This window comes from Bufo bufo, chromosome 1, assembly GCF_905171765.1.
Source record: "Bufo bufo chromosome 1, aBufBuf1.1, whole genome shotgun sequence".
Classification (NCBI taxonomy): Eukaryota; Metazoa; Chordata; class Amphibia; order Anura; family Bufonidae; genus Bufo; species Bufo bufo.
The window spans coordinates 518,652,426-518,665,310 of record NC_053389.1 but is presented as its reverse complement, the minus strand read 5'-3'; the positions used below and the strand labels follow the sequence as shown (position 1 = coordinate 518,665,310).

Here is a 12,885-nt window from a genome sequence, read left to right as displayed (position 1 = left end):
TCCTGAGCTGTGATAGGTAGAGCTGAGACACGCCCCCTTAGCTGAAGTAGAAAAGACCCTCCCCTTGAGCTGTCAGCTTGATATAAATCTAGCAGAGCAATGAATGGGGAGATCTCCGGAACCATGTGAGGTACAGGGCTGGTTCTAGCTTTGTTAGAAAGAGATTGTCATGTACTATAAGATGTCTTTTCCCCCTTAGTAATAGGATAACCCCTTTAAGATCTGTCAATCTTTGACTAAAAGGACACACAAACCACCCTGTTCCTCCCCTTTTGGTCGGAATGGGCTGGTCCTACTTCATGCCAGCATAAGGAGTTCCTGAGAGACAGAAAAGGGAGAGGAAGTACATGGCTGAGCTCCTACTCCTAGGAACCATATCCAATTCTCCTGTGAGACCATCACTCCAGAGAGAATCCAGAACACTGCTTCCAAGAAGCTACAGTGTACAAAGACAGCATAGTGATCAGTGAAATTTCAGCTTTACAGACACTGCTGCAGGTGATGGACTACAGCTCAGACACCCATAACCTAGAACAATCACCAGGCCAGACTAACTTCAAGCCTGTCTCACAGTGGACACCTATATTCAAAAGTGCCTACAGGTTCCATTAAACTGCCACACAAACAGCCACCATACCTCTTCATCTGCTGCCATAAACTGTATATTGTACTTACTACTGTTGGATATGTCACAAGTTATATATTGGACTGAGTAAAGAAGGACTGCTATACTTCTATTTCTGTCCTGATTCTTCAAACCACCTTTACACTGCACCAATCCCCAAAGATCAACGGCCTGAGGGAGCACACCATGACACAAGACCTCATCAGGGCCACTACCACTCTCATCCCCTCTGTACCGGCTCCTCAGGGGCTCACTGCGCAGGGTCTTGGCAAGCCTGGCCCAGAATGGAGAGGTGGCTGTGCATGTGTAGCTCTCTCCATTCACTTCAATATCACTTCTGAAAATAGCCAAGAGTGCTGGCTTGGCTATTTTAGAAGTACTATTGAAGTGAATGGAGAAAGGTGCACATGTGTGGCAACCTTTCCATTCCAAGCTGGGAACCATGAGGTCCCCTTCTTGAGAAAGCAGCAGGTCTTAGAGGTGGATCCCTTTTGCATCTCTACTCATTTTGGGCTTAGAAATCCAGTGGGTGGACCTACTCAGTGACTGACAACCTTCCCATGTATGAGCCTGCATGCACCCACCTGACTCCTGAGCCCAAAAGGTGGAGAGATTTAAAAAATGTAATACAAGTTTTGATCATTCTTTTCCCACAAAAATATATTTCAATCTCCTCACTTTCATGGTGACAAGTTTGCTTCAAATACAGTGAGGAACAGAAGTATTTGAACACCCTGCAAGTTCTCCCACTTAGAAATCATGGAGGGGTTTGAAATTCACGCTGTAGGTGCATTCCCACTCTGAGAGACAGAATGAAAATAAAAAAAATCAGGAAATCACATTGTATGATTTTTAAAGAATTTATTTGTCTTGCACTGCTGAACATAAGTATTTGAACACCTGAGAAAATCAGTGTTAATATTTGGTACAGAAGCCTTTGTTTGCAATTACAGAGGTCAAACGTTTCCTGTAGTTCTTGAACAGGTTTGCACACACTGCAACAGGGATTTTGGCCCACTCCTCCACACAGATCTCCTCTAGATCTGTCAGGTTTCGTGGCTGTTGCTGAGCAACACAGAGTTTCAGCTCCCTCCAAAGATGTTCTATTGGATTTAGGTCTGGAGACTGGCTAGGCCACTCCAGAACCTTAATTTGCTTTTTACAGAGCCACTCCTTGGTTATCCTGACTGTGTGCTTCGGGTTGTTGTCATGTTGGAAGACCCAGCCACGACCCATCTTCAATTCTCTGACTGAGGGAAAGAGGTTGTTGCTCAAAATCTCACAATAAATGGCCCCATTCATCCTCTCCTTAATATAGTGCAGTCGTCCTGACCCCAGGGCCGCTGATAGAAATCATGGGGCCCCGTACAGCATACATGACGGGGCCCCCTTCAGCTCCACCCCCTGATCCCTCCTTCAGCCACACCCCTGGCCCCGCCCTTGGCCCCTCCCCAGACGCCGCCTTGAAACAACATGCAGATTTGTCTACAAGTGATATTTATTTTTCTCCAGCCAGTTATAAGTTTTATTATCCAAAATAAATACTGTTTTCAGATGAGAACAGACCTCTTTAATATCAATATGTAATAAAAAAACATTAATGAATAAATGAAGTGGTATTTTGAAAAAATTAGGAAGATTAAACAAATGATAAAGGTGGAAAAAAAACAACAAGCCAGGTCTCGTTAAAGATAGTTTACTGTAGACAACTGGGTAAACATAAGTGCGCCAACAGGCACAAAAACAACAGGAGTCAAACGACCCAAGTTCAGAGTGCAATTGAACATTCACAGTCTGCATATGTGCATATATTTATGGCTTCACCCAAAAACACTGACCAGTTTCACTAGTCCTTTCCCATTTTGCCAAAGGTGTTACAAATTTGTAGTGGACATTCTTCGTACCTTTGCTTCAGCAAACTCATTTATAAGGTCTTTAAAGTTTAGCTGTCTTGCAAGTTCATGCTCATGCCATCCACAGATCCCCCCCATAACAGTCATCCACAGATCCCCCCATAACAGTGTCATCCACAGATCCCCCCCATAACAGTGTCATCCACAGATCCCCCTCCCTCCATAATGGTGCCATCCACAGATCCCCCCCATAAGTGTCATCCACAGACCCCCCGGCCCCCCCCATAAGTGTCATCCACATGACAGACCCCCCCCCCCCCATAACAGTGCCATCCACGGATCCCCCGCCCTCCCTATAACAGTGCCGTCATGACGTCATCCATATAGATCCCCCCCCGCCACTCACAGTAGTATACATTAATAAATCGGTGCAGCCGTGCAGGCTGCAGACAGTAACTTTAATTTTAGCACAGGCACAGCGCTCATCTCTTTACTAAAATACTACCTTACATTCAGCTCCTGCCTCCTCCCTCCTCCCTCCACCCTCCAGTAACAAGTGCGGGCGGCAGTGCTCACTCACTGACGTCACGCGCCTGCGCCGCCTAGTGGGAGGAGCAGGCGTGTGACGTCAGTGAGTGAGCGCCGCCCCCACACTGCCTGCTGTTACTGGAGCCAGCCCACTGACAGCAAAAAAATTAAAATGCAGTGCTCCAGACTAAAAAAAATACCTAGTAGCCATTGGCTCCTGAACTGAAAAATTTAGGAGCCAAATCAAATTTTTAGTCGCCAAATCGAAACTGAATCAAATCTTTGGTATCGTGACAACGCTACGCCGATCAGATCGGCGTAGGGTTGTTTTGAAACCAAAATTTTGATTCGCTTTCGTCACCATAAAAAATTATTGCGATACTCAATACCGCGCAAAAAAACCCCCAAAAAAAACAAAAAAGCCGCGTGCATTTCGCATTTTATGAAACATTCGGCTCATAATAAAACAGTCCTATGCTATTTTTTGGGGTGACAAGGTGACTAAAAAATGGCGAATGCTCACCGCATAGGAGATATTTTTTAATAATTTAATAGTTTGGACAGCGCTATGTAATATGTTTATTTATTTATTGTTTATATATTTTATATGTAAAATTGGGAAAGGGGGGATTTAAACTTAATATTTTAAAGTACTTTCACACTAGCGTTTTTCATTTCCGGCATTGAGTTCCGTCACAGGGGCTCTATACCGGAAAAGAACTGATCAGTTTTATCCCCATGCATTCTGAATGGAGAGTAATCCGTTCAGTTTGCATCAGGACGTCTTCAGTTCAGTCATTTTGACTGATCAGGCAAAAGATAAAACCACAGCATGCTACGGTTTTATCTCCGGCGAAAAAAAATGAAGACTTGCCTGAATGCCGGATCCGGCATTTTTCCCCATAGGAATGTATTAGTGCCGGATCCAGCATTCAAAATACCGGAATGCACCCGCACTAAATCAGGACCCATTCACTTCTATGGGGCTGTGCATATGAGCGGTGATTTTCACACATCACTTGTGCGTTGCGTGAAAATCGCAGCATGCTCTGTTGTGCGTTTTTCACGCAACGCAGGCCCCATAGAAGTTAATGGGGCTGTGTGAAAATCGCAAGCATCTGCAAGCAAGTGCGGATGCGGTGCGATTTTCACGCACGGTTCCTAGGTGACAGTCTATTCACTGTATTATTTTCCCTTATAACATGGTTATAAGGGGAAATAATAGCATTCTGAATACAGAATGCATAGTAGAAGGTCAATATAATAAACATTGGTGGCGCAGTGCGCCCCCCCATCACCCCAGTATAAACATTGGTGGCGCAGTGCGCCCCATCACCCCAGTATAAACATTGGTGGCGCAGTGCGCCCCATCACCCCAGTATAAACATTGGTGGCGCAGTGCGCCCCATCACCCCAGTATAAACATTGGTGGCGCAGTGCGCCCCCCCATCACCCCAGTATAAACATTGGTGGCGCAGTGCGCCCCCCCATCACCCCAGTATAAACATTGGTGGCGCAGTGCGCCCCCCCATCACCCCAGTATAAACATTGGTGGCGCAGTGCGCCCCATCACCCCAGTATAAACATTGGTGGCGCAGTGCGCCCCATCACCCCAGTATAAACATTGGTGGCGCAGTGCGCCCCATCACCCCAGTATAAACATTGGTGGCGCAGTGCGCCCCATCACCCCAGTATAAACATTGGTGGCGCAGTGCGCCCCCCCATCACCCCAGTATAAACATTGGTGGCGCAGTGCGCCCCCCCATCACCCCAGTATAAACATTGGTGGCGCAGTGCGCCCCCCCATCACCCCAGTATAAACATTGGTGGCGCAGTGCGCCCCATCACCCCAGTATAAACATTGGTGGCGCAGTGCGCCCCATCACCCCAGTATAAACATTGGTGGCGCAGTGCGCCCCCTCAATATAATAAACATTGGTGGTGCATCGGGCAGTGCCAATGAGGGTTAAAAAATAAAAAAATAATTAACTCACCTCCTCCAGTTGATAGCGTAGCTGCCGGTCTCCTGTTCTTACTTCTTTCTTCAGGACCTGTGGTGACGTCACTGAGCTCCTCACATGATCCATCACCATGGTAATGGGCCATGTGATGAGCTCAGTGACGTCACCACAGGTCCTGAAGAAAGAAGTAATAACAGGAGACCGGCTGCTACGCTATCAACTGGAGGAGGTGAGTTAATTTTCTTTTATTATTTTTAACCCTCATTGGCACTTCCCACTGTGGGGGGGGGGGGCACACTGTGCCACCAACGTTTCTTATACAAATACAGGAGGCGGGTGCCGGAATCAAATAGCCGGCACCCGACCTCTGTGACAGGGAGCTGCGATCAGCTACAATTAACCCCTCAGGTACCGCACCTGAAGGGTTAACTCAACCGCAGCGGATCGCAGCTCCCTGTCACAGAGGTCGGGTGCCGGCTATTTGATTCCGGCACCCGCCTCCTGTATTTGTATTACAGCTCAGTTTTCTTCATTGGTGGCGCAGTGGCCACAGCCCCTCCTCCTCCTCCTCCCGTCTCTCTTCTTATTGGCAGCGGCGGGGGCAGCACAGGGGGGAGGGAGAGACTCCTCCTGCGCTGCTGAGAACTATCATCAGCTCCTGTGCCCGCCGCTGTATTGAGCAGAGCTGCGGCGGCGGGTCTAGTCGCAAATGGCGACAAGACTAAAAAGTCTTGTCGCCATTTGTAAATTCTAAGTCGCATTGGCGACCATTTTGGTCGCCATCTGGAGCCCTGAAATGGCTCGGGAGTCGGCAGCCCGGGCCCCCCTGCCAGCCGGGCCCGGTACAACTGGGCCAGCTGTACTGGCCTATCAGCGGCCCTGCCTGACCCCATCACAGAAAAACACCCCCAAAGCATGATGTTACCACCCCCATGCTTCACAGTAGGGATGGTGTTCTTGGGATGCAACTCATCCTTCTTTTTCCTCCAAACACGACGAGTAAAGTTTAGACCAAAAAGTTCTACATTGGTCTCATCTGACCACATGATTTTCTCCCATGCCTCCTCTGGATCATCCAGATGGTCATTGGCAAACTTCAGATGGGCCTGGACATGTGATGACTTGAGCAGGGGAACCTTCAGTGCAATGCATGGTTTGAAACCATGACGGCGTAGTGTTCTAGCGACAGTGACCTTTGAAACTGTGGTCCCAGCTCTCTTCATGTAATTGACCAGCTCCTCCCTTGTAATTCTGGGCTGATTCCTCACCTTTCTTATCATCAGTGATACCCCATGAGGTGAGATCTTGCATGGAGCCCCAGTCCGAGGAAGACTGACAGTCGTCTTTAGCCTCTTCCATTTTCTAATAATTGCTCCAACAGTTGATCTATTTTCACTAAGCTGCTTGGCAATTGCCCCGTAGCCCTTTCCACCCTTGTGGAGGTCCACAATTTTGTCTCTGGTGTCTTTTGACAGCTCTTTGGTCTTGCCCATGGTAGTAGTTGGCAACTGACTGACTGTGGGGTGGATAGGGGTCTTTAAAGAGCTCAGACAGGTGCTACTAAGTTATATTAATAAGTGGAGTAGAGGTGGAATTTTTAAAGGCACAGTAACAGGTCTTTGAGAGCCAGAATTCTTGCTGTTTCTCAGGTGTTCAAATACTTATGTTCAGCAGTGCAAGACAAATAAATTATTTAAAAAATCATACAATGTGATTTCATGATTTTATTTTTTTAATTCTGTCTCTCAGAGTGGGAATGCACCTACAATGTGAATTTCAGACCCTTCCATGATTTCTAAGTGGGAGAACTTGCAAAATCGCAGGGTGTTCAAATACTTCTGTTCCTCACTGTGTCATACACCTGAGAATTGAAAGCCACATATAGCCACATTCCCCTTCTCAAAAACAGAACCGAAAAGCATAAGCGTCTATTAATCTGAATAAATCAAATGGGGTTTTATCTTTACTCAACTGTTTGGAGTTAGGATACTTTGGTTCCTTTTCCTATTGAACTAGCAAAGAATTTGGGAGATTTGAGCTCTTAAGAATTATGAATGAAGTCTTGGACCATAATAGAGATATACCAATATATAAATAACTATATTTCATAGTAAAATTTAGAAAAACAGGCGGACTTTTTCTTATTTTCTAATAAATCTTTACATGTATCATCATGGAAACACTGCTTGAGAAAGACCAGTCATGGTCGAAACGTCGCTGTGATTATCCTGCTGTTTGAATAAAACAACCGGATTTTTTTTAATCTAATTGGCGAGTGCTGCAGATTCTTTTACTGTTGGCACCTGAATGGGACCCCCAACCTGGATCTCTATCCGCATTCACCACAAGCTACTCTTTTACTATTGGTACGTTTATTCCCAAATTGGGATGGGTGGTGCTGCTTCTTCATTATTTCATTCTTTTTTTTTACCATGGAAAGCCATAGAAATAATGGTACAATAAATATTACCTCTTTTTTCATTCTTAACTAAACATTTTCTAATAGAAAATACATGATAAAACTCTTTTTAGTGTTGTATATAGCAAGATCGACTGCTTGTTACTTCCCATTCTGTACAATAACTGCAGGATGAGAAGGACACAGTGGAAATATTTTCCTCCAGCAGATGTGTTTCATATTTATTGGCATTTGTGTCCACAATTTTCCCAAAACAAAAAAGACTGAATAGGAGACAAACCTCAAGGTTATAAAGAATAAAAACAAAGAAAAATATGTGCACCTGCAGTTGCTACAAAAATGATAAATGGTAACGTCTAAGTTTCATGCACGCAACCGTGATTTTCTTCAGTGTGCTATTAATTCTAAAATGTGTAGTACACTGTTCCATACAAGTCAATGAGACTATTCACACATCTGTTTTTTTTTTTCATGGATCTGGGTTCCCGATCTCACTGCAGGTCCTATTTTTGTGTGTTTTTGCGGATGAAAACATATTGATGGGAGTGAATAAAAAATGGAATTCACACAGAAGCAAGTGAAGGGGGCTAAGCTGCAATACCAAGCACATACTAATGTATGGCACTGTGCTTGGTAAGCTGCGCCCGCAGGAACACCGCTGCCTTCTCAAAACAGCTGATAGGAGGGGGTCCCGAGCGCCGGACCCCCACCGATCAGATACTGAGGACCTATGCAGAGGATAGGTGATCAGTTGAAAAAATCTTGGAAAAGCCTTTTAAGTGAATGCGATTGTAACCTATGGGTGACAGATTTCACTGTTTCTTTTGTTAGCTGTTCTTGACAAATAAATGCTGCATTGTAATTGTTTGCTATATTTATCCATATAATTGGTGACTTGTAATATTGAGTGTGTTTTTGGATCATATACAATTTAACTCCCTTTTAGAGCAGTATTTAGCAATATTCATTGCATATGTTTTATGTATATGAAAAACATCACATTTTTGTTCTGAGTTCTTGCATGGTGCCATGCATCTGCATGTCCATCCCATTACCAGAACAGATCTATCCACTGGGAATGAACAATGAAAGTTCCAATGGAATGGCAGATACAGTACGTAGTGTGAGAATTGTATAATTTTTCATAACATTTATTTGCTAAAACCAAACCTCATTAATCTGCAATGGCAGAAAAAGCTAAGGTGCACCTAGCAGTATGTGTACTTTTCAGTAGAAGCCTTGACTGATTGCCAAGCTTCCTCCCCTTGACTAGAGCGGACTTTGATAAGAAGACATTTTTGCTATATTCATCTATCATTCTATGGCAGAATGGCAAAATGCTTTCATAGGTAACAATTATGTACTGATAAATAAATCTAAAGATAGTAAAATATGCTTTAGATTATTTCCCCATATAAGTGACAAGATACAAGTCATATTTGCTTACTGGATAGACAGAATAGGATATCTTACCTCATCAAATTTGTTCAGGTTGTTAGAGAGAAGACTCACAAGCTGCCCGGTGCTTATTTTATCTAAAACCTTGCTCGATAGTTTTAAAGTCTATGTGAAGAAAAAGACACAGTGCATTTAGATCTTCCTTAGCAAACAAGGGAAGGCATATACAAATATGCAATATATATATATATATATATATATATATATATATATTTACAGGATAGATTATATATATGTGATAGATAGATAGATAGATAGATAGATAGATAGATAGATAGATAACTTACTTTTTTATAAATTAAACTGAACATTGCTATCCTCATTTGCATTCCTATACGATGGAGACCAAATATGGCCGGATGTAGGAGCAGCATTCTGACGACAAAGAGTAGAGATAGGCCAATTGCTAAGTAATAAGCTATGGATCGCTCTAATGTGTTACTTTCATCATAAGATGCTATGATTCTCCCAAGAAGAAGTGGTTGAACAGCTTTGGTGACTTCCTGAGATAGAATTGATAAAAACAGGGTAAATAGTAATGTCAGTTTATTTTAGTATTTTAACCATTTAAGATCAAATTCACAATACTAGATAATAGGAGGTCCTTTATTGGAATGAGCTGTAAGGAACAGTTTTCCTGAGAAGGCACAGGAACCGAACAATAAGGAAGTGCAGTATTGAACCCAGAATAAGGATAGGAAACAAGTGTCCTGACAGCTGTGTATCCAGTTGAAGACAATACTCAGTTGTGTCTGTCATTTTCCCGTTCTTGTGCTACTGCCCAATTTTTCTTAATGACTTTCATTTATAGAAAGATGAACTGGATGGTGGCCAATCCATAACTTGCTCAGTGACTCACACAATTAAGTCACACGGCAACTTCCTCTAGGAAAACCGAGAACGGAGTGTTACTCATGCCTTTCATGGTCTATATTGTAATTGGTTACAGACAGTACTTTAGCACTTAGCAGGTCAGTTTCTGAATGTGCTTGATTGTTGACAGTCACCTTATCCATCTAGAAATATCTTCTGTAAATTTGTGAACCTCATTCTCTCACCTTTTTAACTAGAGGCAGACTACAGTTCCTTGTGTGCCTACATGACAAATAGTTCCCAATGCCCGACCTCCATCTATAGACAACATCCAAATGTTGAGAACATTCATGCAAATTTTTTATTGTACAGGGTGGGCCATTTACATGGATACACCTTAATAAAATGGGAATGGTTGGTGATATTAACTTCCTGTTTGTGGCACATTAGTATATGCAAAGGGGGAAACTTTTCAAGATGGGTGGTGACCATGGCGGCCATTTTGAAGTCAGCCATTTTGAATCCAACTTTTGTTTTTTCAATAGGAAGAGGGTCATGTGACACATCAAATTTATTGGGAATTTCACACGAAAAACAATGGTGTGCTTGGTTTTAACGTAACTTTATTCTTTCATGAGTTATTTACAAGTTTCTGACCACTTATAAAATGTGTTCAATGTGCTGCCCATTGTGTTGGATTGTCAATGCAACCCTCTTCTCACACTCTTCCCACACTGATAGCAACACCGCAGGAGAAAAGCTAGCACAGGCTTCCAGTATCCGTAGTTTTAGGTGCTGCACATCTCGTATCTTCACAGCATAGACAATTGCCTTCAGATAACCCCAAAGATTAAAGTCTAAGGGGGTCAGATCGGGAGACCTTTGGGCCACTGGATATGCGAAATTGCTACATGATGATGTGTTTCCCTCTTTATGCACTGAAGCTGGCACGTTCCCTGAGTTTTTCCAGCAAGATGGTGCACCACCACATTATGGGTGTCAGGTCCGAGCATTCCTAGATGAACAGTTTCCTGGAAAGTGGATTGGTTGTTGTGGGCCAGTTGAATGGCCCCCAAGGTCTCCCGATCTGACCCCCTTAGACTTTTATCTTTGGGGTCATCTGAAGGCAATTGTCTATGCTGTGAAGATACGAGATGTGCAGCACCTGAAACTACGGATATTGGAAGCCTGTGCTAGCATTTCTCCTGCGGTGTTGCTATCAGTGTGTGAAGAGTGGGAGAAGAGGGTTGCATTGACAATCCAACACAATGGGCAGCACATTGAACACATTTTAAAAGTGGTCAGAAACTTGTAAATAACTCATGAAAGAATAAAGTTACGTTAAAACCAAGCACACCATTGTTTTTCGTGTGAAATTCCCAATAAGTTTGATGTGTCACATGGATTCAAAATGGCCGACTTCAAAATGGCCGCCATGGTCACCACCCATCTTGAAAAGTTTCCCTCCTCACATATACTAATGTGCCACAAACAGGAAGTTAATATCACCAACCATTCCCATTTTATTAAGGTGTATCCATATAAATTGCCCACACTGTATAATAAGCTTTGTTGCTATCATTCTATATACAGACCATTCATCAATACTGTCAAATCGGTTAATTTGAATCAAGAAAAATCAAAGGCCCACTCCACCCCAAAAGAAGTTTGTGAACCATTATAGTGTCAGAGCTTGAACCCACTGAAGGATCCTTTAGTACTCCAGCACAACCCTCTGCATAGGAGAAAATCTCCCAGGATGAAACAAATTTGACAACTATCATGCATCATGGAATGATATTGATAGTATTGAGATTAATATCTGTTGCAAATGGTGGTAGGTCATGTATAGTTATTAACCCTTTCAGGACCAAGCCATTTTTCACCTTTCTGCCCAGGCCATTTTTAGCAAATCTGACATGTGTCACTTTATGTGGTAATAACTTTAAAACGCTTTTACTTATCCAGACCATTCTGAGATTGTTTTCTCGTCACATATTGTACTTCATGACAGTGGTAAAATTGAGTCAAAATATTTAATTTTTTTTTGTAGAAAAATACCAAATTTATCCAAAATTTTGAAACATTTGCAAATTTCCAAATTTTAATTTCTCTATTTTCATAATAGATAGTAATAACTCCAAAAATAGTTATTACTTTACTTTCCCATATGTATACTTCATGTTTAGATCATTTTGTGAATGCCATTTTAGATTTTGGGGAAGTTTTCAAAAAATTTCCAAAACCCCCTTTTCTAAGGATCAGTTTAGGTCTGAAGTCACTTTCTGAGGCTTACATAATAGAAACCACCCAAAAGTGACCCCATTTTAGAAACTACACCCCTTAAGGTATTCAAAACTAATTTTAAAAACTTTGTTAACCCTTTAGGTGTTCCATAAGAATTAATGGAAAATAGAGATGGAATTTCAGAATTTCACTTTTTTGGCAGATTTTCCATTTTAATCCATTATTTCCAGTAAGAAAGCAAGGGTTAACAGCCAAACAAAACTCAATATTTGTTGCCCTGATTCTGTAGTTTACAGAAACACCCCATATGTGGTTGTAAACTGCTGTATGGGCACACGGCAAGGCATAGAAGGAAAGGAACGCCATATGGTTTTTGGAAAGCAGATTTTGCACCCCTAGAGTAGAAACTCCGAAAAAGTGACCCATTTTGGAAACTACAGGATAAGTTGGCAGTTTTTTTGGTACTATTTTAGGGTACATATGATTTTTGGTTGCTCTATATTACACTTTTTGTGAGGCAAGGTAACAAAAAATAGCTGTTTTGGCACCATTTTTATTTTTTGTTATTTACAATGTTCTTCTGACAGGTTAGATCATGTGGTATTTTTATAGAACAGGTTGTTACGGAGGCAACAATACCAAATATGACAACCTTTTTTTGTTTTTTGTTTTAGTTTTACATAATAAAGCATTTTTGAAAAAAAAATGATTTTTTAGTGTCTCCATATTCTGAAAGCCATAGTTTTTTGTTTTTTTTGGGCGACTGTCTTATGTAGGGTCTCATTTTTTTCAAGTGAATGGGTCCGCATCCGTGATGCGGAATGCACACGGCCGGTGTCCCGTGTATTGCGGACCCACCGTATGCGGGCCGCAATACGGCAACGGGGAACACACGGCCGTGTGCAAGAGGCCTTACACTGCACTTCCGAGACAAATGCAGTGTAATGAACAGGAAGCAGTGTTCACATGGAGCACCACCTT

General features: G+C 42.6%; 1 protein-coding gene across 2 annotated transcripts in view; it reads right to left on the bottom strand.

Annotated features, from left to right (window-relative positions):
- CFTR (CF transmembrane conductance regulator) overlaps positions 1-12,885 on the bottom strand; it is a 203,874-nt gene that overhangs the window by 149,427 nt on the left and 41,562 nt on the right. Inside the window, exons 4-5 of one of the 2 annotated variants that reach the window (XM_040411444.1) lie at positions 9,132-9,347; positions 8,860-8,949 (exon numbers count right to left, since the gene is read on the bottom strand). In XM_040411444.1, the coding sequence (XP_040267378.1) occupies positions 8,860-8,949; positions 9,132-9,347 (306 nt within the window). Of the gene's footprint in view, positions 1-8,859; positions 8,950-9,127; positions 9,348-12,885 lie in introns of those variants that run through there. The other variant, XM_040411453.1, reaches the window with a different exon arrangement.